Source organism: Echinops telfairi, unplaced genomic scaffold, assembly GCF_000313985.2.
Source record: "Echinops telfairi isolate 266 unplaced genomic scaffold, ASM31398v2 ScPeMD7_2573;HRSCAF=3158, whole genome shotgun sequence".
In the NCBI taxonomy this organism is placed as follows: Eukaryota; Metazoa; Chordata; class Mammalia; order Afrosoricida; family Tenrecidae; genus Echinops; species Echinops telfairi.
The window spans coordinates 3,089,035-3,107,593 of NW_022106471.1; the positions used below are offsets into that span (position 1 = coordinate 3,089,035).

General features: G+C 39.8%; 1 protein-coding gene across 1 annotated transcript in view; it reads right to left on the reverse strand.

The window, feature by feature from the left end:
- APLF (aprataxin and PNKP like factor) overlaps positions 1 to 18,559 on the reverse strand; it is a 95,635-nt gene that overhangs the window by 30,802 nt on the left and 46,274 nt on the right. The window contains exons 8-9 of the mRNA XM_045294089.1: positions 7,814 to 8,169; positions 675 to 803 (exon numbers count right to left, since the gene is read on the reverse strand). Of these exons, the coding sequence (XP_045150024.1) occupies positions 675 to 803; positions 7,814 to 8,169 (485 nt within the window). The remainder of the gene's footprint in view (positions 1 to 674; positions 804 to 7,813; positions 8,170 to 18,559) is intronic.

Below are 18,559 nucleotides of genomic sequence, written 5' to 3' on the forward strand. Positions count from 1 at the left end.
TCTACTAAAGTAGAAAGTCTCACCTTTCTCCTGTGAAACAGCTGGTGGGTATAAACTGCTGACGTTGTGGTTAACAGCCCAGTTCATAACCATTAGCCATTAGGGCTTCTGCTAATAATTTCTTAGATCTTTTAGAATTACTTTTTCCTGTTAAGGAACTTTCCCCATATAGAACTTCATACTTTTTATCAGATTTATTTCTAGAAATTTGATGCTTAATATTTTTTGAAATTATTACCAATATTTTCTGCATAAACCAGCATTTTCTCTTTAGTGCTAAAATATATATAATTGATTTTATATATTGATTTCTGTGTCAAATAACCTTACTGAGCACTTATTAATATTTATAATTCATCAGTTGCCTATTGTGTATTTCCTATATATGCAATGGTATAATCTGTGAACACTTTTATCCATATTTCTTCTTGTCTTACTCTACTGCCTTGAACGTACAGTACAATGTTGAATAGAATTAATGATAATAGATGTTCTTGTTTCCATTATTTGTTTCAGGAAGAAAAAAGTTAATATCGTATCCAAAGATAGTAGCTATAAATATTTTCGAGATAGTCTTAGGATAATAAAGAAGGTCCCTTCTATCCCCATTTTGTAATGACTTTAAGGAGACTCGGGAGGAAGAGGACGTAATTAAACATCTCAGGCTTGCATACCTATAGCACAATGTTCCATAGGGACACTCAGGCCGGTCATCAGCCTCATCGTCTTCCTTCATGACCGGGACATCTCCATAGTCACTATCCCCTGGATGGCTGAAGTGTTGGAAGTGGACAGGGTTCTTCCTATCAGGGTAACAAATATACTGTCAGAAAAAATAATAATAATATGTAAATATTTTTACAAGCTATAGCAAGAAACCAAGTCGTGCACACCTGATTACTACTGAAACAGTATGTTCCCTTGTTAAAGGCAATGCTCATGATGTCTAGTCAGTATAGGACTCCCATAGTGACACTTCAGATTCTCAGTGGTCCCTGAATCAAACTTTGATAATGAATGCTTCAAAATGATATATTAGGACCCAAACCAAACAATCGTGTCAATTCAAACAAGGGGGGTCGAAGTGGAGACCCAAAGCCCATCTATAGACAATTGGACATTCCCTCACAGAAGGGTCACAAGGAAGGGACAAGCCAGCCACGGTGCAGTGTATCACCAATGAAACACACAACATTCCTCTAGAACTTTAGTGCTTTCTCCCCCCTACTATCAGGACCGCAGTTCTACCTTACAAATCTGGCTAGACCGTAACATGTACACTGGTACAGATAAGAGCTCTCCACACATGGAATTGAGGGGGGAAATGATATATTGGTTTTATTTCTTATTTAAAAGGAAATAGTAGTATTTAGTAGGACATTTTTTGTCTAACTTCATGTTTATTGAATTAATCCATGCTGCTGCATGTAGCACAGTTCATTTTCACTCCTGCCTAATATCCCATTGTTTAAAGCTGCTATAATTTATCAGTTCTACGGTTGATGAACTTTTGGGATTGTTTCAGTTACTGGTTACTATAAATGCCACACACATTCTTTTAGTATACAATATGCATTCACTCTCTAGAGTATATTAAGAATGACCATAGGGCATATGGAAAAAAAATTTTACCACGTAAAAAGTATTCATTTTGCCATGTTTTATTTGCTTTTTTCCATTTTGCTGTTTTATAAATAATTTAAGGAGCTTTAGTGGTGTCATGTTTAAAGTGGTAAGGTGCTAACTGAAAGTCCCACAGCTAGAATCCATTATCTGCTTTGTGGGAGAAAGATGCGACAGCTTGCTTGTATAAAGGTTTGCAGCCTTGAAAACCCTAGATCTACTCAGTGCAGTAGGGGCGAGTCACAGCCAATCAGCTAAATGCCACTGTTGTCATTGTTCTTAGGTCCCACTGAGCTGATTTTCACTCAGAGCAACCCTACGTTCAACAGAACACCACCACCCGCTCCTGGGACATCCTCATCATGGTTCTCATGCTAGGGCCCATTGCTGCAGCTACTCTGCCAATCCAGAGGGCCTTCCTCTTTTTCACCGCCCCTCCGCTTTACCAAGAATGATTGTCTTCTCAAGGGGCTGGTCCCTCCTGATAACATGTACAAAATATGGGAGACCAAGCGTCACCACCCTTGCGTCTAAGGAGCATTTTGGCTGTACTTCCAAGACAGACATGCTTATTCTGGCAGTTCACTGTACTTCCAATATCCCTGGCCAACATCACAGTTCAAAAGCATTGCTTTTGACAGACATGCTTATTCTTTTGGCAGTTCACTGTACTTCCAATATCCCTGGCCAACATCACAGTTCAAACTGCACCCTGGCTGGCTTGTCCCTTCCTTGTGACCCTCTGTGAGGGAATGTCCAATTGTCTATAGATGGGCTTTGGGTCTCCACTTCGACCCCCCTTTTTTGAATTGACACGATTGTTTGGTTTGGGTCCTAATATATCATTTTGAAGCATTCATTATCAAAGTTTGATTCAGGGACCACTGAGAATCTGAAGTGTCACTATGGGAGTCCTATACTGACTAGACATCCTGGGTCTCCCTTATTCAAGGTCCAACTTTCACAGGCATATGAGGTGACTGAAAATACCATGGCTTCTGTCATCTGCACTTTAGTCCTCAAAATAACATCCCTGCTTTCAACACATTAGGAGAGTTGCCTCTACATGGTGCTTGAGTTGGGTGTCTGGTGTATGCTGGCTTCAGAAATGAGGTAACAAATATTATTTCGCTCCATTCCCTGGAAAACTGTGTGGGAATTGAGGTCACTTCTGTCCCTCAATAAAATGGTCTAATTCACTAGTGATAGCATTTTGGTCCATATTCCAAAGGCACGTTGTAGGAATATATTTAATTAAAGATTTCTTATTTTCAATAGGTATATTTTGGTTTTGTTTTTACTCTTAGGTCTCTTTGGTTATATATATTTTTTAACTATACAAATGGATGGATTTATTTCAAATTTTCCAATTCATTAACATGACATTGATCATAATATTTTCTGTTTCCAATGCTTGTGAGATTTTTAGTAAGGTTCTGCTTTTAAATTCCTGGTATTTACTGGTAATTTGTATCCCTTCCCATTGTTCTTTCTTCTTTTTTAATCTTTCTGAGATTATAAATAATTTTAGAATTGTCAAAGCATCTTTGGCCTTTCTAGTTCATTACTTTCTTCATTGTTTTTATTGTTTTCTGTTTGCTATACTTTCTTTGGGTTTTAATTTCTTATGGTGAATTTCAGCTTTCTCCTCTCATATATGCACATAAGGCTATACATTTTCCACCAAGTTAGTTTCAGGTACATCACGTATGTGGCTTGTTATGTTACATTTGCAGTATAATTTAGTTTAAGATGTTTTAAAATTACATTGTAACTTTTTCTTTTTATTCATGGGTTATACAGTAGCACATTGCTTAATTTCCAAAAACTTGGGAGGGATCATCTCATTTTACTACTGACTTTTAGTTTATTGCACAATGCTGAGAGAATACTCTATTTTTTTTAATTTGTTGAGGTTCATTTCATGGTCCAGGATATTTGGGGAGGTACCCCCAAAGTACTTAAAGTAATGTTTTCCTTCACTGCTCAATGTCTGAAATATATCACTCAAGTCAAATTTGTTCATTGTTGTACTCACATGTGTTCATTATTACATTAATCCCCAAATGTTTTGGAATTAAGCAATGTGTTTTTAAGTAACTTACGAATGAAAAGAGGAGACACTGGGTTTTCTGCTTAGGGTATGACTTAGACGTAGCTTATGTTAAAAATCTGCTCTACAATCCCAAGGAGAAAATAACGGGACCGACGGTGCCAAGGGGACAGGAGAGGTGGGGAGGTGCAGGAAAGGGAGGGGGAAGCAAACAAACCCAGGGACGAGGGAAAAAAAGATCAAAAATCGATGGTGAGGAAGGTGCAAAAGGCCTGGTGGGGTTTGATCAAGTGCAATGTAATGAGAGGAATTACTGAGAGACGAGTGAAGTTTGAACATGATAGTGGGACAGGAGAAAGTAAAAGGAAATAGAGGAAAGAACTAGGAGGCAAAAGACATTTATAGAGGTATAAATATAGGCATGTATATATGTATATATATTAATATATAACAATATGGATATAGATCAATGTACATATATTTATAGGTTAAATATTAAGGTAGCAGCAGATGGACATTGGGCCCCTACTCAAGTTCACCCTCAATGCAAGAACACTGTTCTAATAACCTGGTATTCTGTGATGCTCACCTTCCCAACAGGATCGCTGAAAACAAAATAGATCCATAAGCAAATGGGTAAGAAAACTTCACTTGACCTCTTGGTCCTCAGTCTGAACACTAAAAATGAGCAAATTATCAATAGAAGGGAAGTAGTCACCAAGTTTTGGTTGCCTTTGTAGTTCTCTGATAATTTCAAACATGTGTGCTCCACTTTTCTGGTTGGTCTCTGTAGGAGGTTTGATCTTTAACAAAGGTGAAAACCTTACTTTATATACTAATAACTCTGAAATAATTTATATGACTTTATGTAGATAAAAGCTACAGGTTTTAATTAAGGTACACATTTCTATAATGCTATTGAGAAATATCCAATTTCTGCAAGATTTTTAAAAGTAGTGTACTAAATGAATCACATACTATCAAACAGAACAATTCTAAAATCCCCAAAGAGTAATTTTTTTTTTAATTTTTTGAGAAGCAAAGTTTCTACAAAGTTATTTTTCTTCACAAAGAATAGATACAGATATAATTGATTTAGAAATAATGAATTTAAAGGGCCTATAGATGTAGGTAGTAAGTATTTGAATCTAAAACTCAGTACAGAAATGTGTGTGGAAGACAGAGATTTGGGAGTGAATTATCCCAAATGAGTGACTACATAGGAGCCCTGCTGGCAAAGTAACCTACTTTGAGCAGCTAACTGAAAGGTCAGCAGTTTGAAATCACCAGCTGCTCCTTACGAGAAAGATGAGGCTCTCTACTCCTGTAAAGAAACCCACAAGGAGATATGACAAAATAATAATTTATAAATTATCAAGGGCTCATGAGGGAGGAGGAAGCGGGGAGGGAGGGGAAAAATGAGGACCTAATGCCGGGGGCTTAAGTGGAGAGGAAATGTTTTGAGAATGATGAGGGCAATGAATGTACAAATGTGCTTTACACAATTGATGTATGTATGGATTGTGATAAGAGTTGTATAAGCCCCTAATAAAACGATAAAAAAAAAAAAAGAAAGAAACCCACAGGGGTAGTTCTCCTCTGTCCGACAGGGTTGCTGAGTCAGATTAACTGGATGGCAGTGAACGAGAAGTGACTACATAAAACTACCTTTAAGGAATTAATACTCCAGAGAGAGGCAGAGCAAGTAAGTAAATAATTAGATATCAAAAGTAGTCTTAGAAACAGTATGAGGTAGAGAAGAAATATATAGAATAGGAAATGAGCAATTTGGAGGTAAATAGATATGTCAGAAAAAGAATCAGAGAGGAGTTGAATAAGAGCAAGGGCATATGAACGGGGCAGGGGAGAGGCAAGGCATACAGCATGTCGGATGCAGAAGGCATAAAATAGCATGGCAGGTGCATGTAGTTCAAAAGCTATCTGGACTTTGGCTACTAAAAGATTCTGTATAAAGAACAATGTCAGATTTCCCCCCCTCTCTTTGACCTTATTTTTAATTTTCTTACCCAGATGGTTCATGCAATAATGAAGAATAACAATTTGGGAAATGTGAGAGGCTTCGGAGATTATGTATTCCTAACAGCATGAACGAAAGCAGTAGCTTTGTTGCTGGTAGTAATTTTGATGATGTGTATATAGAATAAGAACTCAATATTTGCTATGTGCTGCCCTTTGTTAAAAATATAAACATCTTTTCAATGATTCAATGACAAATATTTCTTAAATTTAAATATGAATTTTAAATCACTAACAAATTAAAATATCTATTTATAAGCTATGACTGATTAAAACTAATATGTACTCTCAACTATGAATGCATTCACTGCAACCTTGATGAAGCATGTCATCACCTTTAACAAAGACAAATGACAATGCCGAATGCCAAACAGGATTTTAGAAAATCCATAGTAATACAGTGTATATACTTTACATTTTATTCATTACGTAGCATGTGGAACTAAGACCATTCAAATAGACAAAATAGTACGTAAACACATAAATGAGAACTGGTGAAATTCATAAATGCTGTTATCCTAAGTGCTAAAGTGTATTTTAAAAGTGAGATAGGAGAAAAGAGAGAGAGGATGTAAAAATAATTTTAAAACTAAAGTGAGACCATCTACATCTGCAATCAGCAGCGATGGGCTGCACAACGCTATTCTGTGCCGTCCATCGGTGCTGGGCACTGTCGCCTTGGCTCTGACTCGGCAGCCCCGTCCAGCACAGTGAAAGACTGCCATCTTGAACCAGACAATCTTACGATTTACTTTACTGGGAACGACAGGATGGTATTCCTCCTTCCTATGCAGCTCTTAGCCCGGCAGCACTACTGAAACCTGTCTTCCCTGCGTTATCTTTCTAATATCTGAAATATGTGTAGCGTAGCTTCCAATATCTCTTGAACACACGTCTACCACAGTATGATGCAGTCACAGCTGAGTGGGCCAGCCTCTAGCTGGGGCTCGAGAGGAGCGCTGCAGGGGCTCAAGTATTGGTTTTCAAAAAATACGCATCTGTTTTAGCAAGAAGGAATGCCAAAGAACTACTTCTGAAATAGAATTAGGTAATTATAAAAACAGTAATACAAGAATTATAGATAAAACTACAGGATTATATTTTGAGTTCACAAAATATGAAATTAAATAATAAACAGTTTAAAAAAACCTGTCATTGAGTCCATTCTGAGGAAGTACATTGCCAGACCTTTCTTCTGAAGTCCCTCTGGATGGACTAAAGCCCCACCCTTACAGCTAGGAAGCTAGTGCAGTACTTCTGTATCATCCACAGGTTCCCGACACTATAGTCCAAGGTAATCAAATTAAGGAATACAAGAATGACCAATCAACCCAGAAAACTATATATTCAGTTGTGAAGGTACCAACCAAATTCAACCACACCACTAGAAAAATATATAGGAAAAACACAGGTATAAATAAGATACCTACACAGAACCTAAAATTTTAAAGGTAACTATACTCTAGAAAGCAACTCTTTATGGAGCACCATGGACCGATCTATCTTGGAAGAAGTATGGACAGAGAGCTCCTTAGAGGTCAGGATGGTCTTACAGGTTTTGGGCATGTCAGGAGAGGCCAGTCCCTGAAGAATAGCATCATCTTTGGTAGAGGGACAGTGAAAAGGATGAAGGCCCTCAACGAGATGGACTGACACCATGGCAGCAACAATGGACTCAAGCACTGAACAATTATGGGGATGACATAGGGTCCCAGGCAGTGTTTCCTTCTGTTGTGCACAGGGTCCCTAGGGGCTGGAGCCAACGGGATGGCGCCTAACAACAACAAACCTCTAATCTCTAAACAGATTTTAAGGAAGTAGATATTTAGGACTAAGTGATTAACATTTTAAATCTAGATCGGTTCAATATTCAGATCCTTGGATTAGTGAGCCTGTCTGCATATGAAACATTTAAACCCTCTCTTTATCCTTAAAGACTCTGGTGGGCTTTGCTGGACTGCAAACTGAGAAAATACAAAGCACGATGATCAATCTCCTAGCTGTATGAGCTAATGGGTTTTATTAGGCTATCCCGTAAGTCTGCCTGGCTACCAGCTGTTGAAATACTAAAAGCACTCTTTACTTGTACTTTCTTTTCACCTGTAACATTTGGCCCCATATACGCAGGATGTCCTTTTGGCTTTGTCTTCTTCAGAACCTTGTGAAACAGAAACAGAGGACTTTGCATGCGAAGTCTCAGGCTTGGAAGGATCAGAGGCCAACTTGGGAGGAGATCCTTGGGGCTCATCGTGGGAAGAATTGCCTGCAGCACTCAAACAGCTCTCAGAAGAGCTCACTGCCTCATGCATTTTATTGGGTGTTCCTTTAGTGACAGAACTCTGTTCAGAGATTTCATCAAGTTCCTGTATTGGGATTTTGTTTTCCTGTGTGTCAGTCTTCAAATGATTCACCTCTGCATCACTCAGCGTGGGTGCAGAAAGCGATTGTGGTACTTCCTATAAAACAAATCAGAAACAAAACACACTTAAATCTCAAAAGATTAAAACTATAAGAGTCATTCTATAGGTGCATTTTAATAAAACTTTAATTTTAAAAACACCAAGATCCACATTTTAAAGTTATTAAAAATTATCACTATTTGCTAATGTTACAGCATTTTGCAGCTATTAGAAAATGAATTTATAATTATATAAAACTTTAGTCATGTCAACCATACACTAAAAAATAGTTAACTAGTAGAAATGAAGTCATGTGAAATATTTGCTTTTTTTTTTTAACTACTTCTATTGGGAGCTCTTACATCTCTTATCACAATCCATACATTCCTGTAATGTGTCAGGTACATTTGCACATATGCCACCATCATCATTTTCAAAGCATTCTCTTCCCACTTGAACCCCTGATATCAGCTCCCCATTTCTTCTCCCTCCCTCCCTCACGAACTCTTGATAAGTTATAGATTATTTTTTTCCATATCTGACATTGTTTTCCGTTGCCTCTCATCCAATTTTCTGTTATTCGTCCCCCTGGGAAGGGGTTCTAGATTGACGAAATATTTGCTTTCATTTAAACATAATCTTTCCTTAAATAGATACTCTAAATTTTCACTGTTTCACACTGTGTCATGCTCTTAATATCAACTATCTTTTAATATTTTATAGGTTTTTGAAAATACTTTCCAACTTCTTTAGATAATTTACATATAAAGTATATGTAAATACTTTATCTAATAGTGTTTTTCTTTAACTAAATGAAAAAACTGGACCTTCCTGGTAAAAATACTGATAAAAAGCTATGTATGTTATAGCCAACTTGTGTGGGGTAGGGATTCCTCTAAAGTCATCTGACTAAAAGTCTCAGGTGAACCAATTAAAGGGACTTGAGCCAAGCAACCTTGCTCAATAACACTACCAAACTCACTGCCATCGAGTCAATGGCAACTCATCGTGACCCTGTGGGCAGGGTAAAACTCCCCCTGTGAGTTTCTGAGACTCTAACTCTTTGGGAGTAGAAAGCCCTGAGCAGCTGGTGGTTTCAAACTGCTGACCTTGCAGTTAGCAGACCAATTTGTAACCCACTGTGCCACCAGGGCTCCTCTTTAGCACTGTACAGTGAACCCTCGCCACTTCACGCTTCAACTTCCGCGGCTTCACTCTATCGCGGTTTTTGCGTAACAGCGCATGCTCTGTCATTACTGCCACTGATTGGCTCATACTGTACACACTTGATGCCATAAATAACATAATAAATAATAAATGATAATTGTAACGTCCAAAATGTTTTACTGTATTTTCCCTTTTTCGTTAATAAATTGGGTAATACGAGTGTAATGGTGACTAAAGGGTGTTTTTTCATGTCCTCTATGCTCTAACTACAAAAATATTTGATTTACAAATAAGGAATCCTACTTCGCGGAATTTCATTTATCACGGTAGGGTCTAGAACCTATTAACCGCGATAAACGAGGGTTCACTGTAGTCCTATTTTAATTTGTCCTTCCTGTTTGTAGGGCCCTCAGAGTTGATGCTGAGTCATGGTGACCTAGGGTTTTCTGCGCTGCAATCTTTGGGACCTGATGGCCAGGTCTTCCTCCAGCCGAGTCACTGACAGGAACTGAACCACCAATATTACAGTTACTAGGTGAGTGCTTACCAGGACTCCTTCATCTGTGCTTACGACAATCATAAGGAATGGGAGTGAGCCTCATCTTATCCTATTAAAAATGACCTCCTAATTACTTATACTTCTTTGGGAAATAACAACATTGCTTGGAAAACACCAAGTTCTCACAGTAACCATTTTCAGGATGTGATGAAAACACACTAGAGACACGTGAAGGTCCACGCTACTTACAACCAAGGAGCCATGCTTGCTGGCCGCCATTTGGAATCAGCTGGGCTGGGTTTTACTTGATACCGAGCCACTCAGGTTTCTTCAGAGTACTAGTGACCAAATGACTTTCCTTTTTCTAATAATTCACGTGCTTTGACTATTTTCTCAGTGGAACAAGGTGATGTCCGGCTACCACTACCAAGTGCTCCAAAAAGGACTATATCAGAGGATCCAGGATAGAGTGAGTGAGAGAAGAGTCCAATGAAACTCAAACGTAAAAAAGACCAGGTTACGTCACTGCTCAGACAGAGACTTGTGGGAAACACTGAGACTATGCTCCCTATCTCTTTGTAGGTCTGGCATGAATCCCTTCCGTGGCTCCTGTTCAGCAAACAAGAGACAGGAACAGTGAGTGACACTAAGGAGGTACATATACCTTTGAACAATCAACCTTTTGACATAAAAAGGATGGCATTTACCCAAGGACAACGTTCAGGTTAGGAAAGAAGGAGGAAGAGAAACAGGAAAAACATAGAGGAAGTGGGATAAGTGATGTTATATTATGGAAGTTGCAATCAATGAGATGAAACTAAAATTTGTATGAATTATTGAATGAAATCATTCTCTAAAATCTTTACCCAATTCCCAATATAAAGAACAAATTAAAAAATACATATAGTTAGTATAAAATACAATCCAAAATGACCACTGACTTTACAAAGTAATTTACAAGAACCTAAGCCTTATTGTGGTTCTTGTGTAGTAATATAGCATTGCTGCTAGCTGTTGTTGAATTAGTGCCTAACTCATGGCAACTCCATGCACAGTGGAATGAAATGCTGCCCTGACCCGTGCCTTCTCTATAATCAGACCATCATGATGGATATTGTTTTCACTGGCCTCATCTTCAGAAGTAGATCACCAGGCCTTTCTTCCTAGTCCATCTTGGTCTGAAAGCTCTACTGAAACCTATTCAGCATCACAGCAACACCCAGGCTTCCGCTGACAGACAGGTGGCTCACACAAGGAATACTGATTGGGAGTTGCATCTGGACCTCCCTCATGGAACGTGAGAATTCTATCACCAAAACACCAAAGCACCCCCCTCTGGTAACATAAGACCCATAGAAATATAACCAGTCAGCTTTCTCTTACAGCTGATCATCGGGGGTAGCATTCATGCCACATCCCTCTACAACACAGACTCTTTGTTCCACTGTTGCAGTCCTCTCCACAAGACCTCCATCTCATCTCTTCATCACAGGACCAACTGGCACATACCAAAGATTCTAAGATCAGCCTGACCCACCTGTCTACTTACCTCTCACCAATGTTCATTTTCCCTATTCAAAGTAGCAATGGGACAGGTCAGCAAAATCACTGTCTAAGCACGTGGCCAATGAAACACCCATTTCCTGCTTCTGTTGATATCTGAAAACGTCACCAGAATTCTCACAGAACACCTTGCTTCTCTTGGTTTTAGCAAAGGAGGAAATAACTTCATTTCCCACAAATGAGCCAGAATCTACTTGACAACAATGGATATAGCTTAAATCTTTCTTTCCTCTCAGGTCTTTGTAGATAGTCTTATTTTTTAACTAAAAAGGATAACATAGTGGCTATAAGTCCATATAGGTTTAAAAATGAATCTCAATATGCCTGTTTATGTAATTGTAAAAGTCCAAATTAAAAGATTTAGAAAGGTACATGTTAAGATATTAGTATGACATTGGGACTGATGGATGAGGCAAACCGAGCTCTCCATATTTTAATATGTGTGAGAGTTAGATTTTGTGTCACCTTGACTGGAACAGGGTTCTCAGTGGTTTGGGAGGTTACACCAAGGAAGCCCTCACAATAGCAAGCCTCGAGTTGAAATACTGACAATTTCTAAGGGCAAACTATTGGATGATGTAGGAAGTATTCAAAAGAAGACGGAAAGAACACACAGTCACTGTACCAAAAAGAACTAGTTGAAATCCCACCATTTTAAGAGGAAGCATATGAGCCAATGGTATTGAAGGAAGAAGTACAAGCTACACTGAAAGCATTAGCAAAAACAAGGCTCCAGGAATTGATGGAATACCAAGTGAAATGTTTCAACAAGCTGATGAAGCATTGCAATCACTCATTTGTCCATACCAAGAAATTTGGAAAACAGGTACTTGGCCAACTGACTGGAAGAGATCCATATTTGTATCCATTCCAAAGAAGGGTGACCCAACAGAATGCTCAAACTATAGAACAGTATCACTGATACTGCACGCCAGTAAAGTTTTGCTTAAGATCATCCAAGAACGGTTGCAGCAATACATGGACAGGAAGCTACCAGATGTTCAGACCAGATTTGGAAGAGGACATAGAAAAAGAAATAACATTGCTAATGTCAGATAGATCTTGACTCAAAGCAGAGAATACCAGAAAGATATTTACTTGTGTTTTATTGACTATCCCAAGGCATTCCACATTCCAAGATGTGGATCACAACCAACTATGGATAATCTTGAGAAGAATGGGCATCCCGGAACACTTCATTGTGCTCATGTGGAACCTGTAATGATCAAGCTGTGTGAAGAGAAAAAGGGAATGTTGCATGGTTTACATCAGGAATGGAGTGTGACAGGGTTATATCCTCTCACCATACTTGTTCAATCTACATGCTGAGCAAAAAATCAGAGAAGCTGGATTATATGAAGAATGTGGTATCAGGATTGTGGGAAAAGTTATTAACAAACCTGCAGTATGCAACCTTGCTTGCTGAAGGCAAGGAGGGCATGAAGCATTTGCTGATAAAGATCAAGAATCATAGCTTTCTGAAAATGATGGCAACAAATGTACAAATATGTTTGACACAATGGATGTATGTATGAATTGTGATAAGAGTTGTACAAGCCCTCAATAAAATGATTTTTAAAAATAAATAAAGCAAAAAAACAAAAAAAAAGAATCATAGCTTTCAGAGTGGATTATGACTCAATGTAACTAAGACCAAGACCCTCACAAACGGATCAATAAGTAACATCATCATAAATGAAGAAAAGGTAGACACCGTGAAGTATTTTGTCTTATTTGGATCCACAATCAATGTTCATGGAAGCAGCAGTCAAAGGATCAAAGGACATGTTGCATTAGGTAAATGTGCTGAAGGAGACCTCTTCAGGGTATTTATTGGAAAGCAAGGATGTTACTTTGAGGACTGAGGTACCTGGTCCTGATCCAAGCCAAGATATTCTCCACTGCATCATGTGCATATGAAAATTGGACATTGAATAAAGAAGACTGAAGAAGAATTGTTGCATTTCAATTGTTGCTGAAGAAGAATATTGAAAGTACCAGGGACTGCTAAAAGGACAAACCAATCTGTCCTGGAAGAAATACTGCCAGAGTGCTCCTTAGAGGCAAAGATGGCATGACTTCTGTTTTATCTACTTTGGACATATTGTCCAGAGAAACTGGTCCCTGGAGCAGAACGTCGTGTTAGCTGGGGTGAAGAGGCAGAGAAGGAGAGGATGTATTGATATAGTGGCTGCATGGCTCGGGCACAGGAACACTTGTGAGGATGGTGCAGGACTGGGCAGTGCTTCCTTCTGTTGTACAAAAGGTCTCTGTGGATCAGAACCAACTCGATGGCACCTAACAACAACAACAAGCCCTTCATGAGCTGACCGAACACAATGCAATCACCGCACATCAGCTGTCAGCCTCCGTAACGGGATAAAACGAAGATGGAATGAAACTCAGCCTTGCTGCAATCAATCAAGGCGGGGTTCTGCCTACTTCCAACATAACTAGACACTGTGGGACACTGGCTGGTTTGCTGGGTCTGGATCCTGCATCTGGCTCATCAACCTCTGGCTTTTTGAAGCGACGGCCTGCCATATCACCTGCTGATTCTGGGAATCATCAGCAAGCTGTCATCTGACCCTGCCGGCCTCGCTATCATAACCTCTGCAGCCATAAGCCCGACCTGCTGACCTTAGATTCACCTTCCTCTGCAGCCACCAGCCTATGGTCTTCCTGCCAATCATCAGTCCCCACAGCTACAGGAATCAGGAGAACCCTCCAGCATAAGCTCTGACATGAATTTGGAATCTGCCTGGACTTGTACACTTAGATTCTCCCATTTCTATAACTGTAGGAGTCCTTTTCTTGAACACAAACACACACACAAGCATTACTGGTTGTTTCTCTAGAGCAGGGGTCCTCAAACTATGGCCCGTGGGCCACATGTGGCCTGCCAAGGACAATTATCTGGCCCACCGGGTGTTTTTGCCGTTCTGTTTTGTTGTTTTTTTACTTCAAAATAAGATATGTGCAGTGTGCATAAGAATTTGTTCATAGTTTTTTTTAAAACTATAGTCCAACCCTCCAACGGGTCTGAGGGACAGTGAACTTGCCCGCTGTTTAAAAAGTTTGAGGACCCCTGCTTTAGAGAGCCCAACCTAAGAAAATATGCTTCTGAATATTCTGCATTTTAACAAGGATATATTGCTTTTCTTAGTAAAAAAATAAACATCTAGAAATGAAAAATAAGAAATGAAATGCATGACATATTTTAACACACTTCACATGAAATATAAAGAGGATTTTTAAAACAACCCTCCTACGGAGTACATTTAGCATGTTAATTTGTCCTAAAGAGAAAAGAATAATCGGTCACAGCTATCAATACTATGGATTGGGAGTTCTCAAATGTGTTGTAAGAGGCACAAAAACTGAGATGCACAATGTTCTTTATGGAACTCCATGAAATATTCATATACAGTAAGTAAACTGTTGGCATTCCAGAATTTAACATTCATGGTTTCAATTATTTAGAAACCATCCACCAAATCCATTATAATATAATTTGTAAATGTGTTGAAGCATAAATCTGCTCTGTGCCAACTACAAAGCTCATGAGCTAGAGCAAGGAGTGGCCAGTGACAGAAAGGGAACAGAGGTGCTTTCTACTGGGGAAAAGGAGGGAACTGACAGAGTTCCTTATTTCCCAAACAGCAACAGTGTGTACTTCCCAGGTAAGGTTTCAGGATGAAGGATTACAGTGGGAGGCTGGAGTTTCATGACAGAAATATCAGAAACCCCTACACTATTCCATGCCAGAGACTTCCTACAGAACATGGAGTTGGGGAAAACGAAGAAGAAGAGCCTAAGTTAGGAGAAGACCTGCATGCTTTGAGGTGGCTTGAAAATACAAATGCAGCCTGGGCGCTTTCCGAATACACCTCCTCCTGCTGCTCAACCATTTAAAGTTGTAATTCAAATGGTCAGGATTAAAAGCTTCTTCCTAACCGAAGTTCGGTAAGACCTTCCCGTGGCTAGTCTATCTATTGCTGATAAAAGTGTGTGTGGAGCCCCTGCTCAGTTCCATTCGCAGCCACAGGCCAGTGACTAGAAAATCCTAACCTCTAGCCCCTACACTTTGCCACTGAGCTTCCAGCTCATCTGTTTGACCACGAGCTAGATAGTTCTTCCTCAACGTTCTATGTATCTCAAACTCAAAATGCCAAAATGGAAACCCTATCTGTGTATTCTCTACCATAGTTTCTATCACTACAATTTTTATTCAGACAATTTATTCTCGACAAACACTTGTTAGTCTACATCGCAATCACTCCTCTCCTCAATCTCCCCAAATCCAAGCAACAAGTTCTGCAGTTTTGATTTCTAAGTATTTGTCTAAACCAGTACCCTTACTTTATCCTTAATGCCTTAGGTCAGGTTCTCTTTCTTTCTTGACAGGGTGAGTACCTAAATCTCCTCCCTCACCTTCTATAAATCTGTTATATTATCAGTCTAATCTATAGGGGTTTTTAAAAAAATTAAATGTTTTATAACTCAGGAGGAAAGGGTATATATTTTTTACTTTAGTTTTTGATGACAGCATTTATATTATTTCACATTACTATTTATTTGAGGAGCCCTGGTGGCACAGTGGGCTACACATTGGGCTGCTAATTACAAGGTCAGCAGTTTGAAACCACTAGTTGCTCCACAGGAGAAAGAGGTAGCTTTCTACTCCTGTAAAGAGTTACAGTCTCAAAAACCCACAGTTCTACCCTATGAGTGGGAATGGACTAGCTGGCATGAGTGTGGGTTTTGAGTACGATTTATTTAATAAATGCTCATCCAGTGTATGAACAAAAGAAGGAATGATGTCTCTGTAGGCCTTCCTAGGGCTATGCTATGCTGTTATTACGTGCTGTTGAGTTTCTACTGACTCACAGCGCTCTAATATGACAAAGCAGACCTGCTCAGGAGGAAAGGGTATAAGATGCTGATGGGTAAACTTAATACTGAGGAGCTCCAGCCATCTATGGTCCTTTGTAAGAAATAACTGTGTAGACAGAGATCTATTCTTCATGTCCTTTCATTGTCCAAAGAGAAATAAGGATTTGGAGCCTGTAGCAGACAAATATATGCAGAGAAAGGCTCTACTTATGCAGGGGCAGTGACTTATTTAAGGTGGCTCTTCTAGCCAACTCCCACCAAACTGCATTTCTCTGCATGGATCTGAGAAGAAGTTGGGCGAAGATAGTGATAGGATTCACCTGCAAGTATTTGCAAATGGGATTCCCTGGAGTAGCATCCTGCTGTTCATAAAATGAGCCCTCTGAAAAGCTGGTGGAGGGAGCTCATTATGAGCCAGAGCAGGGTGCATCCACTGGACCTGAGAGCCCTGAGCACTGAACCTCCTGGATCAGGTAACAGCTATACTATCATGAGGAACAGCAGCAGATCCAGGAGCCAAAGCATGGAACAGAGTAATGGATTTTACAACCCGGGGAGAAAGTTCAAATGAGTGCGTCTGTGCAGGAGGCTGGCTTGTGCAGTGCAGTTCCTCTGGGCACCTAAGGGAAGTTGGATTTGCTGGCCCAAGGAAGTGGAGCTGAATGCCTTCGGGCTGAGGCTTACTGGACTGGAGCGCCACTTCACTCAGGAGGTTGGGCTGTGGACGCATAGAAGTGGAGCTGAACGCCTTTTGGTGGAGGTTTACAGCAGAGTGGTATGCCGTTTTGGAACATTGATTAGCAGACCTGAAACTTTATAACACGTCCTGGTAAACAACTACCCTGAGTATTTCTCACTGGCTTTACAGCTTGTTAGCTTCCTTATTAAGTCCTTTGGTTATGGATTTTGTCCGTGAGTTTCTGTGTAGCCAATGCACTGGATATTAGAACCCAAAGAAGTGAAATAGAGAACATTAAGACATTATAACATAACAGGCAGCTTCTTCACTTAGGAAATAATGACAGCAGGGGAGCTGCAAATCCGGCACAGAGGAGGCAGTGTAAGTGGAAATGGTTCTCATTGTCAAAGCATCTGTGTTCATGAGCTTCAAGTAGAATGTCTGCAAGTTTGCTTCCAAAGCAGTATGGGACTAATGGAACGCTCATGCTGGCCGTGACGCCCACCTCCCGAGTGAGCCAGATTCTCAATTCTAACTGCCTGCCAACCACCTTTCACAGATATGCCACCAGCATCTTAAACCAAGCAGGCCCTTCTCTTCCTTTCCCCAAACCTACCGCTTACCATTACTTTCAGAAAACCTCAGGAACAGTTCCCGTTCCTCCTCCTCAATATCTGGTCAGTTATCAGGTCTGTCAACTGCATCTCCAAAATGTCTCTCGCTGCTCTCTAGTTCCACCAGTCCCATACTAGTTCAGGGCTTCATTTCCCAGGACCTCCTAGAACAGTCGCATAAGCCTGCAGCTTACATATTGTTGCTACCGTCACTTTCCACTTAAAACTGTGAGGCCCATAAAGCCCTCATTTCTTGTCTCGTCTGGCCTTCAGTCACCACAGTGATTTGCTCCACAGCCTACAAGCTTCCTCCTGATCTTGCTAATCCACACTCACACACTCATCCAGCTGTGAGTATGCACACTCACAAAACTAGCAGGCATGCTTGTCATTCAGCCTCTGTTCACACTGACACGAATTTTCATTAACCTCACTTGCTAGCAAAACAGTCAATCATCGCTCATCATCCAGCTCAGAAACACCCTTCAAAAGAAGTCACACAAATTTCTCCTGTCTCTGAACACTGTCCAGATGTACACCTTCTACCAACTGATGGGACAGGCACAGCCAAGTCACAATAGCCAGTACACTCAAGACAATGAAATAAACTTTCCAAATATCATCTACCAATCAGCTATCAGGGATAATTTAGGTCTGTGGGTTTTGTTGTTGGTTGGTTTTTTTTTTGTAAGATTGCAAAGATTTTATAGAACGTCTAGATCTTTTAACATTTTTAATGACTCTGGAAAGGGTTAATTGTGATACAATCTCTATAACATCAGTTTGTCACTTTAATGATTCTTAAGAGCACATTTCAGTGGCATTAATCACATTCACAATGTGTGGTCTTTGCCACTATTTCCAACACTTTTTCATCACCTCAGGAAGAAACTGTACCCACTAAGCAATTGCTCCCCACTCCTCCTCACCCCTGATACATTCTAGTATACTCTGGCTAAATAAATTTGCCTTCTCTCCTAGACATTCCATATAAGTGCTTTTGTATCTGCCTTATTTCAGCTGAATTCT